This window comes from Bombyx mori, chromosome 11, assembly GCF_030269925.1.
Source record: "Bombyx mori chromosome 11, ASM3026992v2".
NCBI lineage: Eukaryota > Metazoa > Arthropoda > Insecta > Lepidoptera > Bombycidae > Bombyx > Bombyx mori.
In genome coordinates this window covers 16,611,336-16,632,321 of record NC_085117.1, presented here as the reverse complement: position 1 = coordinate 16,632,321, position 20,986 = coordinate 16,611,336, and the positions used below count along the sequence as shown (strand labels likewise).

The 20,986-nt window shown below is 40.5% G+C and overlaps 1 protein-coding gene across 4 annotated transcripts in view; it reads right to left on the bottom strand.

The window, feature by feature from the left end:
- Window positions 1–20,986, bottom strand: part of LOC101740662 (protein N-terminal asparagine amidohydrolase) — a 123,459-nt gene that overhangs the window by 3,811 nt on the left and 98,662 nt on the right. For 3 of the 4 annotated variants that reach the window (XM_004932860.5, XM_012696147.4, XM_012696148.4), the window contains 5 exons: window positions 5,963–6,156; window positions 5,172–5,237; window positions 4,374–4,556; window positions 1,751–1,962; window positions 487–648 (listed from right to left, as the gene is read on the bottom strand). In XM_004932860.5, coding sequence (XP_004932917.2) covers window positions 487–648; window positions 1,751–1,962; window positions 4,374–4,556; window positions 5,172–5,237; window positions 5,963–6,149 — 810 coding nt within the window. In that variant the 5' untranslated portion in view covers window positions 6,150–6,156. Of the gene's footprint in view, window positions 1–486; window positions 649–1,750; window positions 1,963–4,373; window positions 4,557–5,171; window positions 5,238–5,962; window positions 6,157–16,322; window positions 16,676–20,986 lie in introns of those variants that run through there. The other variant, XM_012696149.4, reaches the window with a different exon arrangement.

Sequence of the window (20,986 nt, the reverse complement as noted above, 5' to 3'; positions counted from 1 at the left end):
CCTAGAGTCGCTTCTTCGTTTCATCGACTTATAAATCGAAACGAAGCTAAAGAGGCTTCCACATGAAATATAGTTTTTTTTATTGCTTACATGGGTGGATGAGCTCACAGCCCATCTGGAGCCCATAGATATCTACAACGTAAATGCGCCACCCACCTGAGATATAAGTTCTAAGGTCTCAAGTATAGTTACAACGGCTGCCCCACCCTTCAAACCGAAACGCATTACAAAAGGTCCTACCACCAGTAATTACACAAATTATAATTTTGTGTGTTTGATTTTTATTACACGATGTTATTTCTTCATCGTAGAAGTCAATCGTGAACGTTTGTTGAGTACGTACTTCATTAGAAAAATTGGTACCCGCCTGCAGGATTCGAACACCGGTGCATCGCTCAACACGAATGCACCGGACGTCTTATGCTTTGGGCCACGACGATTCAATGACGTAAGACTTAAACAAGTTTAAAAGCTATAAATACGTACATTATGAACGAAATGCGGCGGCTCGACGGCCGGCGTCGTGCTTAGGTGCTGCAGAATGAACTCATCAGACTGTTCGAGCCAGAGGTCGACTCCTCGCAGGGGGTCGTAGTTGAACGGGCCGACGCGTAGCATACCCACAGCGTTATCGTATATGTCTAACACCTGATATTCAAAACAGGTTAACTTCAATCTAGAAAATTTCCGATTATGATTCCGTATTCGGAAATTTAGGTTTTTTTTTATTTAAAGACTGAAACTAAAATGTATATCTACGATACTGAAGCCTCAATGTACAGCTCACAAATATAAGTCTAGAATGCCATCTATCGGCTATTGTAGTTATATAGTAACTATTTTAAGAACCTAATAGATGGCCCTCTGTTTTTTTTATTTTAATAAAATGAAATTTAGAGTTAATTTACTCAATCGGCAATTTTATTTAATAGTTTTCTACTAAATTATTAGTAGACGATGCGACTATATTAACAAGAAATATTAGTAACATTGTGTACGAATTTATTATTCATATTTTTGTAATATTCTTACTTGTATTATTTGTTGGTTATTGAAATTACGAGAAAATTAACACTAAATCTCGTCAATTGATAGTTACTTATAGAAAAAGGCTTACAAAACAAAGCAGAAAACTGTATTTTCTTTACCTATTTATATGTAGATAAAATGAACTTTGACAAACATCCGTCGTAGAAATTATAACGACAAGAATTTTTTCCATGGTATCGTCGTACCTAGTCAGGGGGGAGCCTATGATTGCCCTGCGTTGTTACACTCACACGCATTTTTTGTTCCTCAAATTTTATGGTTAGTTAAAGAGAAATGTTATTCGTTTATATCACAGTATTCACTGATCATTAATTAGGAATATTTCTTTCAATTTGGCTTATTTGCGAACGTAGTAACGCCAATTCAATCAAGTCATCTTTTATTTTCATATCAAATCATGTAAATTATTTGTGATATGTTTGGAAACGAATAAATTTTCTAGTCTATTCTTTTGAGTGATGAAACTACCGTTAAAACCGTGGCGATTTAAAAGGTCCTTCATGCTTAGTGCAAGTTTTTTAACTTCTCGATCGCGTAAAATTTAACTCAAATTTGTATGGAGTTGGAACAGCGCCCCTAGCGGCAAACGAAGGGAAGCTATCACAAATCCATACAAATTTGAGTGAATTTAAAAAAAAAACCAACTGAGCACACTATTGAGTCCTGCTTAGATTAGAATTTGTATGATTTTGATTCCCACCTGTGCCGAATGCGGACCGCTCGTTATAGTTCTCGCCCCTCGCAACGGAAGTTCGGGACCTTTATCCGGAAACGTTGCCGGGAAGAGATCCCCGGCGCGGATGTCGACGCCGACCCCGGTCACGAGAGGCGCCAGTCCCCCGGGCAGCGTGTTCAGCTCGCAGCAACACGCCAACGTCAGGTCTATCTCTACCGTTAGACGATGGAATGATACTGAAATTTTTAACGAGAGAGAAAGAGAGAACTAATTAAAAATCGTTGAAATCATGTACCAGAGACGCATACAGCAGACCAGGACAAGCACAGTCCATAGACACTACTATACTACGTGAATGCAACCAGTTGCTTTTAGACTACAACTCTTAATTTTCGAAATTACAAATGTCCTACCCTTCAAAAGTATATTTTTATAGCAAAGACGGCGGTCCACCAGATGTTAGTTGGTTACAGTAGCCTGTAGACATCAAAAGTCTAAAAGGTCTAATCTTAACTTTATAGTATAACGGTTCTCCCACTATGCAACCCGGACCGCATGAGTGCTTCACGATAGAAATACGACTGGGTCACGCCGATGCTTATCCCTTATGCTCAAAATACGCCCTACCACTAGTAAAAATCAGATAGGTAGCATGTCCTTTTTTCTGTCGAAATTTATAGATTAGTGGTTATAAACTTGTAAGAAATATAGCTTTTTTTTGTTTAAAAATGAAGCAGAAATCGCTTTCATAGTAAGCCAATTCTAAATTCCATTGTCTTTGATTATTAGTTTTATTATTATTATCTACGAGCGACCCGAGATTGCTCTCAGTAAATAGTTTTACATATACCATGTATTTTCTTTCTATTATTTATCTTCATGTACATAAAGTACATTGACGTACGTAAAGGCTAACTAACTAACAACCAACTAAGGGTGGTGTTGAGATTATTTAATATTCATTGCTAAATTATTATTTCACCATAGAGGATCGTTTTAAATAAATAAACTCCTCGATTTCATTTTACTTAGCCTAAGGGCTTATTCTAGCTACACCCCAACGGGTAGGTGAGCTTGCGGATTCAACTTGAGAGAATCTGCCAACACTAGCCCAAGCAAGAGCGATGCTTCGCTGAATCCACCACCGTATCGAAATCGCGACCCACTGAGAAGATCCGGCGAGAAACTCAGTGGGCTGAAATTTAATTAATGAACCTAAACTTTAATTACGCCGGCGAACCGGGTGAGTCACCTCATCACACCGCGTCGTAATGCCCCGCAATAATTCAGCCGTAACAATGCATCGGACTGCGGCCGCGCCCACGCAACTAGACGCTAATAATCCTCTGGCACCGTGACAGAACCAGACTGACCTCTAAGCGTCAATTGTCATAATTTATTTCCGAGTTCGGTTCGCATGGGTGTATATAAATCTCAATATATGTACTATTTTACTCCAAACGGCAATGTAGAGCATTCGCACGTGTTACATTATAATAAGCTATAATAATAAAATTATTATTGTCATTTCGTTTGTTCGTTGGTTTTTATTTTATTTATAGCTACAACGTAATTGTTTATGATGATTATTTTCTTTAAAAAAAAACAAACAAATATTATCTGATGGTTACCGAGAAATAATTTTAATCTACCGATTTCGCCGGAAAATTATGACACATCCATATCGCAAGTTTTAAATATGCTACAATAACAGGAGAATGATAGAAATCGAAATCCCTTGTGAAATTGGAATATAGTTTACCTACAAACATCACAGTAATTTCGCGATGACCGTAACCAATAAAAACGAATATGTGAATACCGTTTTTAATGATTCCTATCATTCAACCCGAAAAATGCTGGGAAATTTACGTCACATCCCTATCGCAAGTTTTAAAAGCAATTAAATATGCTATAATAACAGGAGAATGATAGAATTCGGAATTCCTTGTTAAATTTCAATGGAATTTACCTACAAGCATCACAGTGGTTTCTCGATGACCGTAACCAATAAAATCGAAAACGGGAATACCGTTTTTAATGATTCCTATCATTCAACCCGAAAAATGCGGAAGCCTCAAAAACAATTCCACACCGATAAATATTATTGCGTTATATGTATGTGAAATTTCCTTTATATTATCACGATAGGTGAGCCACGAAAACCGCTATCAGATCCAGTGACGGAACCGCTATTTTTAGTTATTTTCGTCAATAGACACTCATTACTACGACGTCAAGTGAAATTTCAAGGCTAAAACTTAACGTAATTACCGATTGTACTGAGCTTAAACGTCGCCCGTTTTTTATCTCTAAATATGAAAGTCACCAAAAAGCTTATTAAAATGACTTATACGTTTTAAGTTCGCTAAGGAATTGCCGTTTAGTATATAGAAAGATAGTCATATATTTTATTTTAATTTTTGTCACTATCAATCAAAATAAGCACCCATGGTGTTGATGTATTTTTTTTTTTTTTTCATCCTTAGATGGGTTGGCGAGCTCACAGCCCGCCTGGTGTTAAGTGGTTATTGGAGCCCATAGACATTTACAACGTAAATGCGCCACCCAACTTGAGATATAAGTATGAAGGTCTAACGTCTGTCGGGTCCTATATAATAAATTACAATGGAATTAAAACACTCACACATAATATTAGCGAAAAGCTCGTCGGAGTATCTATGTGGATCCGTGAAGCCGCCGATCACTTGCAACTCCAGTCTACCCTCAGGATATCCGACTGCGAGCTGCTGGACTCTGGACACCATGGCCGCTGCCGCTTCAGCCGTACCCGAACCGTCCAAGTGCGCTAGCGCTATGGCCCCTGACCCTGAGACCGTAAGGAATAACACGTTACTCCATTATCTTATATCTTTAAACGAGAAATTCTTGTATATAAATATATATAATCTGAATATCGGAAACGGCTCCAACAATTTTCATAAAATTTAGTATGGGTACTTACAGGGGGTTTCGGGGGCGATAAATCGATATAGCTACGATTTATTTTCAGAAAATGTTGTTTTATTCGTGTTTTCAATAATCAATTTTATCGATAATGAACTTAAACATAAACTATTTTTTTTTATTGAAAAGAAATAACACATAATATAATATAATATCAATATATCTAATTCGTAATTAAATATAATTTATAAAAACACAAGTTAGACCACACGGTTAGATTCTACATCCAGGCTGTTTCTGCCTCAAATCAGTCGTTCGCTTCGATATGAAGGGTGGGCCAACCGTTTAGCATATAAAAACGAGCATTGACAAAAAAGCGTATATGAAATTTTAATGCATTAATTAATATACACACGCCCAATGCGGACCAACTTCCTCACGGTAGAAAAAACTCCCTCCATCTTTTTCTACTAAATCTTCTGTATTGCTAAGTAAACCAATCAATCACCCACTCGATTATGAATAAACAATCAATTACCTGAATGCCTGACGACTACTATAATACACGATGTCGCGTCATCTGAACCGATTATATTCACGTTTTCTGTAATGAAGAAGAACATACATTTTTTAAAAGGCCAATTTTATACGAAACTTACCTATACACGGCATAGAAGGTTTTTTTATGATTGAAGGATTACTGGTGGCCTAGAGGCTTTTCCAGTTTCACCAGGACTGGTGGGCGAGCAAAGGCTCAGCCAGGAGGGGTGGGATTTGGTAACAGCTGCTCGAGCGTCTCCGAAGGAGACCTAACAACTCAAGAGCAACTCCTTCGCGAATGAATCTACCACCTGATCGGAATCACGACCCGCTGAGAAGATCCGGCGAGAAACACAGCGGGCTGATGCATGGATGCATGGGTTAAGTTGATCTCTTTGTCGAGTTCGACAACTTCATTACCGGGGCCCCTAAGCCCTAGGAGTGTTAGACCTGAAGGCGTCTAATGCAAAGGTTATTGGATCTGATGGATCCGTAAGGACGTGTCTAGGGCATCGACTGTGACTGGCTCCTGCGTGATCAGGTACCGCATACAAGGTATAAACTACTTATTGTATATTAGTGTGCAGTTGTCTCGTCGTCATGTTGGGGACTCGTTCTCGCCCTCTTAGAAAAGTCTAAGGAGTATCGAAAAAGACAATTAGGTCAAAAAGTATCGCATCTGATTAACAACTCCGAAAACCAACTCCTGTAAATTCATCTAACCTCAGTCTCTGATGATGGACTCCTTATTAATTCTCACAACTGTATTTCAATAAATAGATTACTCACTGTCATGCGGCACAACGGCGGCCATTTCTCTCTGTCCGACGTAAAGAACGCCCGCGGGTCCCACAACGCGCGCCGTTTCGGTCAACAGTTGCGCGGCGCCTTCTCTGTACCCCGGATGCGCCTCTAGCAAAGCCCGCACCGACGTCGGGCAATCGTCAGCGAGTACGCCGTTCAGCACCACCACCATGATGCCGCTGGAATGTTTGTAAGCGATTAGGATCTACGAGACACAAACAACAGAACAATTAGGCATTGCTGAGACGTGTGAATTACATTCTGAAATGGCAGCGCAATTCACTTACTTAATAAGCTAATACTAAGTAACTAGCACGACCTCAGAACTTATATCTCAAGTTGGGTGGCGCAATTACGTTGTAAATGTCTATGGGCTCCAGTAACCACTTAACACCAGGTGGGCTCATCTACCCGTCTAAGCTAGAAAAAAAAAAACGGATAGCATTGAGTAACCTATTCGTTAGGGCTGGACGATTTGGTGACATTAGTAATATAATTCGCAAGTAATATCAAGTCGAGATGCATTTTTTCGTACACACATTTTAACCTCATTGTATATTTACTACATGAAAACTAAATTCTAACTAAAACTTAATTTGAAACCTTGGACATAAGATAACAAATAAAAAATGCGAGATTAAACCGTAAAAGTAGTTTTGTTAGTGACTACCCTCAAATCAACAATTGAACTAGTTGGTATTGTGCGATTAACATGAAGATGAAACCCGAAGGCTAAGAAACTACTATACCTTAAGATATTGTAAGTTCGTTTTATGTACAAAGAAACTTAAAAGTAAAATTTAAAAAAGTATTTAGCACAATATTCAAATTTCAATGAACAAAACACCTCAGTCTATAGTATAGATTCTAGTCTTTTATAGCCACAAAAACTATGACGCATTGAATACGTCGGAAATAATAACACGTAAGTAATAAAAGCGCAAGAGTACCTACTTTCAGTTTTTTTTATAGCTTAGATAGGTGGACGAGCTCACAGCTCACCTGGTGTTAAGTGGTTACTGGAGCCCATAGACATTTACAACGCAAATGCGCCACCCACCTTGAGATATAAGTTCTAAGGTCTCAGTATAGTTACAACGGCTGCTCCACCTTTCAAACCAAAACGCATTACTGCTTCACGGCAGAAATAGGCGAGGTGGTGATACCTACCCGTGCGGACTCACAAGAGGTTCTACCACCAGTAATTACGCGTTATGGTTTATATAAAATCATATTACTATGTGGTATACTTATCCTAAAATCCTAGATGAAATATTTGAATTGTTGAAATATACTTAAATCGTTGAAACAGCGATAATTCTAGGTGCTTAGTCTGTGAATAGTAATTATGTGCATCTCTCTATTTCTTTAGAATAAAATTTTCCACGAATAATACAATAAGTTTTTGTATTCGTAAAACTAGTATTAACGGCCGTCTGGTGTAGTGGTAAGTGACATGGTCACTACACAGGGGGGTCGCGGGTTCGAATCCCGCCAAGGGAAGATATTTGTATGATAAATATAAATGTCTTTTCCAGGGTTATGGATGTATATTAAATATAATATGTATGTGTATAATAAAAATCTTACATTTATTTCCGTTATCTGGTACCTGTAACACAAGTTCTTTACGAACTTATCACGGGACCAGTTAACGTGGCGTGATTGTTAGTAAATATTTATTTTTTATTTATTTATTAGTATATACTCGCATGTATGTTGTATCACTAATTTATGCATCGAACACTTCATTGAACACACAAAAATCTTTTTTGACGCATTTGATGAAAACTGCTTTTTCGATAGCTTCATTGGTTAAATGGGTAGAGTACTTGCGAATCGATTGCCATTTAAAAATATGTTTGATATTCGGGTTCTGTCTGTCCTTGACTCACAAGTTTCCGATGCACAAGAGGTTCCTAAACAAAATAACACTTCTCTGACAGCTTCAATTATAACACGAACTAATATTTAAGCAGATTCAGCTCGCCATAGACACAGCCCACTGAGTTTCTCGCCGGATTTTTTCTAGGAGTCGCGATTCCGATCCGTTGGTAGATTCAGCGAAGCACTGCTCTTGCTAGAGCAACAAATTATCTCACGTTGAGCCAATGAGTTGACTTACACTCAGCTCCCCATAGACACAGTCCACTGAATTTCTTGCCGGATTTTCTCAGTGAGTCGCGATTTCGATCCGGTGGTAGATTCAGCGAAGCCCTGCTCTTGCTAGGGCAACAAATTATATCAGGTTAAGCCCCTGAGTTGATCTACCCATCTGGGCGCAGCTGGTATAATCCCTATCGCTACCAGTGAGAAAAAAACTTCATCTCAATAGAGCAAAAAAATACCTAACGTAGCTCTGAATATCAATATATTAATACGTGAAGCAAAAACTATGCCCCCCCTTTTTACGAAAATTGTGCAGACGCAGGAGTATGAAATTTCCCACACTTATAGAGAATATAGAGAAGGAGTGCAGAATGTAAATATTTTTTTAAATTATGCATAAAAAATACATTAAACCAATAAAAAAAAACATTACACACACTACCATGTATTTGACACACACACACACACACACGCATGCATACTATATATACAGATTTATAGTCTGTGGTCAAATTGAGAATAGATTAAATATTGTTTGTCTTTATTAATATTTGTCTATAGGTAGTCTTGGCAAAATCTGTGACTATAGAAGTATAATAAATAGTCTTTGATAGTAGAACCCTAATAATGTTCAAACAATTAATTTCAATTAATTATAGTCGAATTTCGACTACTACGGGTTCACTAGTATTTATAGTTATTCAACGCGGCAGCTATAGGTAAAACGCTAGGCAAAAACGAACGAGTGTTGCATTTGTATTTATGTATGTATGCCTCGGTAATGTATTCAGAAAGGCGCGGGGTCATCCGGGACAGACCCTGGCACCCGCGCAACGCGAGTTCGTCTTCATTTACATGGAACGTACGATGTAAACGCTGATTTCATACGATATTACAACAACATATTTGATATACATAATTCGACGCTTGAAAGGCAAACATGACTAAACGACAATGCGTGAACTTTACAGTAGACTAATTTAAAGTTGAAATACCTGTAAACAAAATTTATTTTAACGAATCTAGCTGTAGTAGAATCTAGCTAATAGCTGTAGGATTGAAATGATTTTAATAGACCTAGAAATATATATTTTTTGCGCATTGAATATGGTTATTGCCTATCATTTATGTACAAAGCAGTTATTGTCGCTTAGTTACTTTTGCCTTTCAAGTGTCTATATATATTGTATACGACTTAAAAGGATACAAATGTTATTTTATTTATGTAGTATGCCGTTATTTACTATTACGATTTTAGTATACGACTAGCTGACCCGGCAGACTTCGTAGTGCCTCAATCGATAAATAAAAAACGTAAACTTTTGTATAAAATAAACTTGAAACAAGCAAAAGGAATCCGTCGGACAAAATTAGCCAAATCGGTCCAACCGTTCTCGAGTTTTAGCGAGACTAACGAACAGCAATTCATTTTTATATGTATATATAGAAGATAGAAGATTAGTTTTCTTTGTAACGTGCTGTAGACTAGTTACATTCGTAGTACTGACCGAATTGTCGGTGTAAAGGTAGACACGGATACTCTGTGTGCATTGTGCGAGCTTTTTAACGATCTCGATAGCGTAAGAGTTAACTCAATTTTGTATTCAATTGGAACAGCGCGTACAATGCGTATATAGCCAGCGTTCGTTCCGGCGGCGGTGCCCAGTGTCTCGGCCTGGGCAAAACCGCTGCCGTACACGAACACGGCTACAACTCCCTCCTCCGCGATTCGTCCCGCCCCCGCGACTCGTCCCTCTCCCGCGACTTGCCCTCCGACCGCGTCCGACAATCTCGCTTTAGCGATCGACTTCTTTCAGTCGATCAACTTTGAGCGCGTTAACGCTTTGGGCGACGCCATTCGCGCTGCCTCCACTGCACAACACTTTATCGCCGTTGTGCAGGAATACGCCGACGTATACGCGTCATTAAATACGTACGTCCTCCCCTCACTCCGCCGGTAATCAATGGCGTATATAAGTAGAATAAAGCCCCTATCCGTAACGATAGGATTTTTTAACGCTTACGGTCTCGCAAATCAACGTGATCAGGTTTCTGACTTTTTGCGTGACCACCAAATTGATATCTTTTTAGTGCAGGAGACCCTACTTAAGCCCGCGCGCCGTGACCCTAAAATCGCGAACTATAACATGGTCAGGAACGACAGGCTCTCTGCCCGTGGTGGTGGTACCGTCATTTACTATAGAAGAGCCCTGCATTGCGTCCCGCTCGATCCTCCCGCGCTCGCTAATATCGAAGCATCAGTGTGCCGAATCTCACTGACGGGACACGCGCCGATCGTTATCGCGTCCGTTTATCTTCCACCGGATAAGATCGTTCTAAGCAGTGATATCGAGGCGCTGCTCGGTATGGGGAGCTCTGTCATTCTGGCGGGCGACCTAAATTGTAAACACATCAGGTGGAACTCACACACCACAACCCCGAATGGCAGGCGGCTTGACGCGTTAGTCGATGATCTCGCCTTCGATATCGTCGCTCCGCTAACCCCGACTCACTACCCGCTAAATATCGCGCATCGCCCGGATATACTCGACATAGCGTTATTAAAAAACGTAACTCTGCGCTTACACTCGATCGAAGTAGTTTCAGAGTTAGATTCAGACCACCGTCCCGTCGTTATGAAGCTCGGTCGCGCTCCCGATTCCGTTCCCATCACGAGGACTGTGGTGGATTGGCACACGCTGGGCATCAGCCTGGCTGAATCTGATCCACCATCGCTCCCGTTTAACCCGGACTCTATCCCGTCTCCTCAGGATACCGCTGAAGCCATAGACATCTTAACGTCACACATCACCTCGACATTAGATAGGTCATCGAAACAAGTTGTAGCGGAGGACTTCCTTCACCGCTTCAAATTGTCCGACGATATTAGGGAACTCCTTAGAGCTAAGAACGCCTCGATACGCGCCTACGACAGGTATCCTACCGCGGAAAATCGTATTCGAATGCGTGCCCTACAACGCGACGTAAAGTCTCGCATCGCCGAAGTCCGAGATGCCAGATGGTCTGATTTCTTAGAAGGACTCGCGCCCTCCCAAAGGTCTTACTACCGCTTAGCTCGTACTCTCAAATCGGATACGGTAGTAACTATGCCCCCCCTCGTAGGCCCCTCAGGCCGACTCGCGGCGTTCGATGATGACGAAAAAGCAGAGCTGCTGGCCGATACATTGCAAACCCAGTGCACGCCCAGCACTCAATCCGTGGACCCTGTTCATGTAGAATTAGTAGACAGTGAGGTAGAACGCAGAGCCTCCTTGCCACCCTCTGATGCGTTACCACCCGTCACCCCGATGGAAGTTAAAGACTTGATCAAAGACCTACGTCCTCGCAAGGCTCCCGGTTCCGACGGTATATCCAACCGCGTTATTAAACTTCTACCCGTCCAACTCATCGTGATGTTGGCATCTATTTTCAATGCCGCTATGGCGAACTGTATCTTTCCCGCGGTGTGGAAAGAAGCGGACGTTATCGGCATACATAAACCCGGTAAACCAAAAAATCATCCGACGAGCTACCGCCCGATTAGCCTCCTCATGTCTCTAGGCAAACTGTATGAGCGTCTGCTCTACAAACGCCTCAGAGACTTCGTCTCATCCAAGGGCATTCTTATCGATGAACAATTCGGATTCCGTACAAATCACTCATGCGTTCAACAGGTGCACCGCCTCACGGAGCACATTCTTGTGGGGCTTAATCGACCAAAACCGTTATACACGGGAGCTCTCTTCTTCGACGTCGCAAAAGCGTTCGACAAAGTCTGGCACAATGGTTTGATTTTCAAACTATTCAACATGGGCGTGCCGGATAGTCTCGTGCTCATCATACGGGACTTCTTGTCGAACCGCTCTTTTCGATATCGAGTCGAGGGAACCCGCTCCTCCCCACGACCTCTCACAGCTGGAGTCCCGCAAGGCTCTGTCCTCTCACCCCTCCTATTTAGCTTATTCGTCAACGATATTCCCCGGTCGCCGCCGACCCATTTAGCTTTATTCGCCGACGACACGACTGTTTACTATTCTAGTAGAAATAAGTCCCTAATCGCGAAGAAGCTTCAGAGCGCAGCCCTAGCCCTAGGACAGTGGTTCCGAAAATGGCGCATAGACATCAACCCAGCGAAAAGTACTGCGGTGCTATTTCAGAGGGGAAGCTCCACACGGATTTCCTCCCGGATTAGGAGGAGGAATCTCACACCCCCGATTACTCTCTTTAGACAACCCATACCCTGGGCCAGGAAGGTCAAGTACCTGGGCGTTACCCTGGATGCATCGATGACATTCCGCCCGCATATAAAATCAGTCCGTGACCGTGCCGCGTTTATTCTCGGTAGACTCTACCCCATGATCTGTAAGCGGAGTAAAATGTCCCTTCGGAACAAGGTGACACTTTACAAAACTTGCATAAGGCCCGTCATGACTTACGCGAGTGTGGTGTTCGCTCACGCGGCCCGCACACACATAGACACCCTCCAATCCCTACAATCCCGCTTTTGCAGGTTAGCTGTCGGGGCTCCGTGGTTCGTGAGGAACGTTGACCTACACGACGACCTGGGCCTCGAATCAATTCGGAAATACATGAAGTCAGCGTCGGAACGATACTTCGATAAGGCTATGCGTCATGATAATCGCCTTATCGTTGCCGCCGCTGACTACTCCCCGAATCCTGATCATGCAGGAGCCAGTCACCGTCGACGCCCTAGACACGTCCTTACGGATCCATCAGATCCAATAACCTTTGCATTAGATGCCTTCAGCTCTAATACTAGGGGCAGGCTTAGGGACCCCGGTAACCGTACTCGTCGAACTCGACAAAGAGGTCGACGTGCAACCTAACCCATGCATCAGCCCGCTGAGTTTCTCGCCGGATCTTCTCAGCGGGTCGCGATTCCGATCCGGTAGTAGATTCATTCGCGAAACAATTGCTCTTGAGTTGTTAGGTCTCCTTCGGAGGCGCTCGGGCAGTTGTTAGCAAATCCCACCCCTCTTGGCTGAGCCTTTGCTCGCCCACCTGTCCTGGTGAAACTGGAAAGGCCTTCGGGCCACCAGTAAACTTTCAATCATAAAAAAAAAAAAAAAAAAAAAAACAATGCGTATAGAGAAAAAATGTCTTCTTCAAACAATTTTTTATGATCAACGTAACAAATATGAGAAATGTATATATTACGTAGATAATCTATCACTTATTCCTTACTAACAAATGTCTTTTAGTAGCAGCAGTGGTAAGCGCGCTTGATCGCCTGACGACTCTAGTGGTAGGTTCAATTTCTACATCGGGTAAAAAACATATTTTGTTCACTCTGCGTCTGAACGTTTAATATTTATTTATGAAAATAAGTATTTATTTACGTATCTGGTTCATACAATACAGGGAATTATAGTATGGGACTTATATTTTTTTTTCCTACTTAAGCTGATAGCCTTGAGAGGCTATATCAGCATCTCCTTAACTAGTAGGTGAGCTCACGGGGCTCAAACCTGATGACGATGCCAACACGAACCCTAGCAAGAGCCGTGCTTTCCAGAATCTACCACCGGATCGGAAACGCGACCCACTGAGAAGATCAGGCGAGAAACTCAGTGGGCTGTGTCTGAGGGTAGTATGGGACTAAAAGAAGGAGCCGATTTATTTACTTAATTACATAAAGTCTTTAAACTTGTCACGAAATTCATTACGCTGTCAGTGGTGCGAACTACACTAGGTTGCTCGTGTCTCGGACAGAAAAGGCGAACGTTTAGATTTGCGCTACTTAATATTGTTTTTATAATTGTAGTCGATGGAAAAACTCATGTTAAGAGACCTCATTCGCGGAGCAGCTTTTTTTTTTAAAGTGGTTTCAGCCCATAGACATCTACAACGTAAATTCGTCAACCCACCTTGAGATATAAGTTCTAAAGTCTCAAGTATAGTTACAACAGCTGCCCCACCCTTCAAACCGAAACGCATTACTGGTCCACGGCAGAAATAGGCGGGTGGTGGTACCTACCCGTCCGGACTCACAACAGGTCCTACCACCAGTAATTCCATGAAGTATATGGCCGCTAATCATTCATTTCGAATTTAGAAATTTTTAAAGTTTATCTTCGTGCTACTACTAATGAAAATCGTTGGGTTAGGTTGGATTCAGGTGGCAACGGACCTACCGCATTGGACATTAATTGGAGACTTCTATCTTCAGTAGTGGACAGTGAACAGGTTGAGAAAAAAAAATGGGGTCATAATTATTGAGCAGTGCACGTGGTTTTTAACAAAGCAACTAATATTTAACACTAATCATGCCAACACTTACTGGTACCTATTTCTACCATAGCTAGTAGATAATGGTATGCGACAAATATTACTCAAAATAAACAAAAAAATAGTATAATAATTGTAGATTATTTGGTATGAAAAATTCATGAACTCAAATGTGCAAAAGCAATATGATGATACGCGTATTTTCAATGCAAAAGTTAAAAATGGGTCATTTGACCGTTATGGTAGTGTTAAATAACCTACAACGTAAATATACATTAACGAATATATTCTTATGAATTAAGAAATAAAATTTAAGAAGACGCGAAATATACAAAATTATGCTAAAAAAAAGTTTATCTGTGTATCGAAAATATGATAACGAAATTTTATTACTCGAGATACGATAAAAAGATCTGACCAGAACAGTGAGACAAACTAATTATGTTATTATCACTCAAAAAAAAATACTTATCTTGTCGAGATTTAGGTTATTTTCGTCTGGCAAAAAAATATATTTAATTTTAAATTTCGTACTATACAAATATTTTGTTGAAGACGTGTGTACGATGATTTTACAGAGCTTACTGACTTCAGAGAAAACGTTTTCTATTAGGAAATCTCACTTGTACTGGCTGAGCCTTTGCTCGCCCACCTGGTGAAACTGGAAGGGGCCGCCAGTAATACCTCATTCATAAAAAAAAACCTTTTTAATACAACATTTACAATTCGATAAGGATTTTGACTCAACCAATACGAGTTTCCCTACGCAGTCATCCGAATTAAAATATATTTCCTATATTTATTGTACTAGCTTACGAACATATTCGGTATTAAGGCCGGTAATATGTCCATAGATATCAGATTGTGCGAAGTCTCCATTACTTTATTTATCAATCACAAAAAACAATTGCATAGAAGATGGAGATGTAAATTGATTATATAAAGTTAATATAATTAAGAACTTTTACAGTCAACATCTTTATCTGCTAAATATTAAACATTACAACGAACCCCATAAACAAATCAGAAACTAAGTAAAACTAAGCAAATAACAAGCAAGTAAGTAGAGATGTATGACTATAATTTTGGGATAGCTGCTGCCTCGAAACTTGAGTCATTGGCAGTAGAAACATACAAGGCATGTTATTTGTTAACTTTGGCCCAAAAGATACATTACGGATTTGATTGTTAAGCGCGGTTTTTTTATCGGATATATTACAAATTATTTACTATAAAGCGCCGAAGAAAAAGGAAAAGGAGCCGTTAGGCAAATTATACAAAAACATAACTGATTAATTTAAAAGCAATTGTTTGGGAATGAAACATTTGCCAATTAATAAGCGTGTCTATAGCGGGATTTTAAATTAATATAAATGCTTAATGTGCCTATTTTTATATAGAAATAAAATACAATTTTGTCGCGGGTTAAAATAACAAACTCAGATATTCCGCGAATTGGCTTAAACGGGAAACAATTGAGTGGCGTTACGAAAATTCACTTTCAGCTAAAGAACGTTAACGACGTTTATATCAATCACACTAAAGTGTAAACTGACAATTAAACAAACAATAGCTCGAGAACTTGCATAAACGTTAACAGTGAAAGGTATTTCGTTTTAATGCGTATACTTCGACCGTCACTATGAAATCACCGGAAATTCTATAGAAATCGTTACCGCTACCACGTCCTTGGACAAACGAGATGTGATTGATGATCGATCATCCCACCTGCTGTGAAATCAAGAACGCGATGCCTCCGCTCGAACTTAAAAAAAAAACACCCATTCATATTAATGTGCTCTTCACTAATTTAACATCGGTAAGCTCGCTATTGAACGGGCGCTTACAACAATAGCTTAATTATACGGCTCGGAAACACATTCCGAATATCATTAATCACGTATTTCGAAATACCAATAACAACATAATCGAATACTTTAATACATTCATAACGTAAATGAATGAAAATTCTTATAAATTTCATTACCTTTATGAACTAGATAGAGATGACCGCGTGAGAGGGGACATATACAATAAAAGCGCGCACAATTCAACACCGCGACAGTGGACCGAACAAATTCGTTTGGTTATTTAAATTATTTTATATGGCGCGTTGAGGCGAACATGTGCGGTGTACCGGGTTGCACACGAAAACCGACTGGCTCCGAGACGGGGTTATCTGGCTGCCGTCATGAGCAAATCGAATGCCGCGAGTTACTGGCTTGTTATTGTTATGATAATGTTTATTATGTTGGCAATAGCGCCCCGATATCCTCTCTATCTTGCAATAGGCAATTATAACTTATCGCATCGTATTTAATTCGTACATGTTATAAACAATACCTACTTAAAAAGTTTTCGTGCGAATTTTTTAATAGACAGATAAATTATTTATCTAAATTGTATAAAATGATTGAATGTAAAACTGAACCAATTGAATTGATTTCAGTTATTGTATATAATATATTTATTATCTGTAATTAATGATAAAACTTTACAATCGAATTATTAGATTTCGAAACTCTGAACTTGCGGAACGCATGCTAGGTCATAATTTATTTATTTCATTCATGATAAAAAGAGCTCATCGTTCACCTGGTTTTGGGTGGTTAGCGATGCCCATAGATAACACAAACCGAATAGAGTCACTCACTTTTAAAAATACAGTCAAATTCTCAGTTATGTATCTATATATTAATACGTAAAGCAAAAACTTTGTAACCATTCTTACAAAAATTTCGCGGGCGGAGAAATATGAAATTTCCCACACTTATAGAGGATATAGAGAAGGAGTCCAGAATGTTAATATCTTTTCTAATTATGCATCAAAAATACATTAAATCAATAAAAAAACATTACACACACTAGCATGTATTTGACACAACTCATAATATACTCGTAGATCCTTGTTTATTGTCAAACTTTTGCTATTGTTTATCTTTGATATTGTTTGTCTTTACTATAATATGTCTATATGTCTTGGCGAAATCTGTGATTATTGAAGTATAATATAGACCTTTGACAATAGAACCAATATAATTATTATTATTATTATTATTATTAATACTTTATTTCAGTTTTTTTTTTAAAACCATAACATTTTGTTAGTAATAATTACTTATAATCTATGTTAGTAACTTAAAAAATCTAACACATAACTATCATTATATACATTTTATACCATTATATATATTTTTTTTTCTCCTTCTAAGTGCCTACTGCAAAGGCTATTGATCAGCAGTCCCTCGATCTTGCTCGATATGATTCTCAAAAGACTGTTGCCACTGTCACGAGCTCGACGCAATAACGATGCACTTCTCTTCCGCATTATTGCAAAGAAGTCATCGGTGTGAGATGTCGCAAACATTGTGGATGCACTACAAAAGCGCGGCAGTGACAACATCATCCTAAACGCATTATTATATTGGACACGTAGGGCATTGTAAGCTCTCCGCATGTATGTGGTCCACAGACTACTGGCGTAAAAATTCTGGCAATAAGCTTTAAAAATTGTAAGTTTTACATAGCTATCGCAACCAGTAAATCTGCGGGCCAGCATATTGCATCTTACTATCAACGCCCTACGCTCCCTATCTATATCACAATCATCCGTACCATCCTCTGTTACCCAGTGACCGAGGTACTTGAAGCGCTTGACTTGTGTAAGCGTTGCGCCCGCTAGCCAGATTGGAGGTACGTTCTCGTAAGTTTTGTTCTGCGCTTTGAACACTAGCAGTTCACTCTTCTTGGCATTGTACCTCAGCCCGTGGGACTCAGCATAGTTCTCACAATAATGTTCAAACTTATTATTTCAATTAATTATAGTCGAATTTGGACTACCGCGCGGTGCCATTAGTATAGTATTATAACGCCTTCCCACCTTCCCTTTAACGCATGGCTGTGACGCGGCAAAAATAGACAGGATGGTGGTACCTATCCGGACTAACAATACCAATAATGAAGTTTTTTTTTTGCGAATTTTATTTTTATTGCATCATGCCCTGAGACTCAGATCTCGTGTCTTAAGGTGAGTGGCGGTATTTGTTCATGACCTCCGGTGACCACTTAACAAGGTAAGCCGTCTGCTCGTCCACTCATCTAAGCATAAACAAAAATCAAATAGAATAGTCATACAAATTAAAAAACTTTTCAAATTTGCGATCTCAGCGTGAACAGAAATCTAATTCAGACTGGAATTTGCCAGAAAAACGGTCTTTACTTGAAACTACAATATTTTAGTACTTTACGATATAACCGTCGCGCAATTTAATATTAATACATTTCCTTTCGTTTATTTATCAGCGCGTCTTTGTAAAAAAAACATGTTCGATTTATCTCAACGCGGCAAAACAAGATATGTAATCGCTTTAAACGAATCATTCCAGGAAACAACGATGAGTAACAGATAAGAAGTGCATAAACAAAATAATTATATGATTAAAGTAATGGATGAGCCAAAGACAGCGCTGTCTTATATATAATATGTATATAATAGGGGTTAAAGTAAGAAATTGCCATTCTATTGTAAAAGATACTTCGAATTTTATTGATATAGGACCTTCATGGTTTGAGATTTCTGAGTGAAACTTTTTTCAAATAGTAAAAAAATGTTTTTTTTAAATGTGCACCATTCGATTATAGACTTTCAGTTGTTTTTTTTGGAACGAAGTTCCTTACGGCAGGCTTGGAGGGGATAGGGATTTTGCTGCGCGACCGAACTGAAAAAAATGTGATAGTAAAACCGTAAGAAAAAATCCGTGGAAAAAAGTGCGTGGAATAAAACCGTTAAATGAGACGTGCGCAGGCGCGACAGTCGTATACACAAGCGAGTAGTGTATAATACTTTTCTCTTTCTCCCTCTTTCTTTTCGTTCTCTCATCCCTTCTCTCTCTATTTTGTAATTATTTCTATTTCTATGTAATTTTATGTTGTCAAACAAAATGTCAGACATATTTTATTATTTTAATTGATAATTTGAATTACGATTTTTTATTTTACGTAATTTATTATTTCCTAAAATACTGAATTTCGTAAATACTTTCCTGTACTTAAATAAAAACTAATCAGCAAAATTTAAGAGAAAAATCAAGAAAACCAACATAAAATTGAGCACGATTTTTTTTGCAAATTGTGTCGATTCTAGATTAGCCGAAGGAACTTCGTTCCTACCTGGTGTCCCATGACACCACATTTTACTTTTTTTTATTCAGCTTAGACAAGAAAGATGGATCCTTGGAAAATTCGAGTGATTTTTAATACGAGTTCCGACGCGGAGCTAACTCTGCAGAAAGAACTCGAAATATCAATGTTGCGTTTGGAGAGGGGACTGCTAATGAACGCACCGTGCGATTTTGGTTTAAACGCTTCGTAATGGAAATTTTGATTTGAAGAACGAACCACGTGGAAGACCGCGCATACACATGTGAATAACAATGAATTGATAGAGATGGTGGAAGACGATCCAAACCAAACTACCCAGGAATTAGCGGCATGGTTTGTTACGTTACCAAAAATATTGACACATTTGCGCAAATCAATATAGTAAAAAAATATGAAAAATGGGTGCCTCATGATTTGACTGATATGCAGAAAGATACGCGAGTTGAAACTTGTGTGCTTTGATAAATCGATAGAGAAACGAAGGGATATTGGATCGAATTGTGATATGTGATGAAAAGTGGATTCTTTACGATAGCCGTAAGCGAAAAATGCCCCCAGTGTGGTCAGAGCGCGGAGGGCCCAATCTCGGCGGTCCGTGCTGGAGGCATGGTCCAGACGGCTGGCCGATCCTTCGGCTGGTCGTAGGATCGTCGAGGCGATTCGCCCGGTTCTTGTGAATTGGGTGAATCGTGACAGAGGACGCCTCACTTTCCGGCTCACGCAGGTGCTCACTGGGCATGGTTGCTTCGGTGAGTTCCTGCACCGGATCGGAGCCGAGCCGACGGCAGAGTGCCACCATTGTGGTTGCGGCTTGGACACGGCGGAGCACACGCTCGTCGCCTGCCCCGCATGGGAGGGGTGGCGCCGTGTCCTCGTCGCAAAAATAGGAAACGACTTGTCGTTGCCGAGTGTTGTGGCATCGATGCTCGGCGACGACGAGTCGTGGAAGGCGATGCTCGACTTCTGCGAGTGCACCATCTCGCAGAAGGAGGCGGCGGGGCGCGTGAGAGACACGCAAGCCCGCCGCCGTCGAGCGGGGGCCAGGGAGGCGGATCTCGCCCAAGCCCTGGCCCTCTAAGTGTTTCGGGTCCCCTTCATATGTCGGTCTGGGGACAGGCGAAGGGGGCCTAAGAAGACGACGTGCAAGCTGCTCTGCACGCGTTTTACGCAAGAGCATCCGGGTGATGGAAGGCCGGCTATCCTCGACCCACGCTGGTTCTGACCCAGCGGGGTATTCCGTAGGATAGACCATTCTAACCGGCGCCATCTAGGCGGGCTCCGGATAGCCTGCCGACCGAGAGGGCTGGTGGTCGTGGCGCCGACGACCGCCGGTCCGGCGTCCCGAGGGGGAGGGTGATGGGAGAGATGTGCTCCGCACTAAACGCTTCACTTTCCCCCCTTTGCCTTTGCATGGGTTCTGTCCCATGCGAGGTTCGGACGCGGGTTGTTGAGCGACAGGAGGTTTTAGTCAGTTCGACTCCGACATGCCCC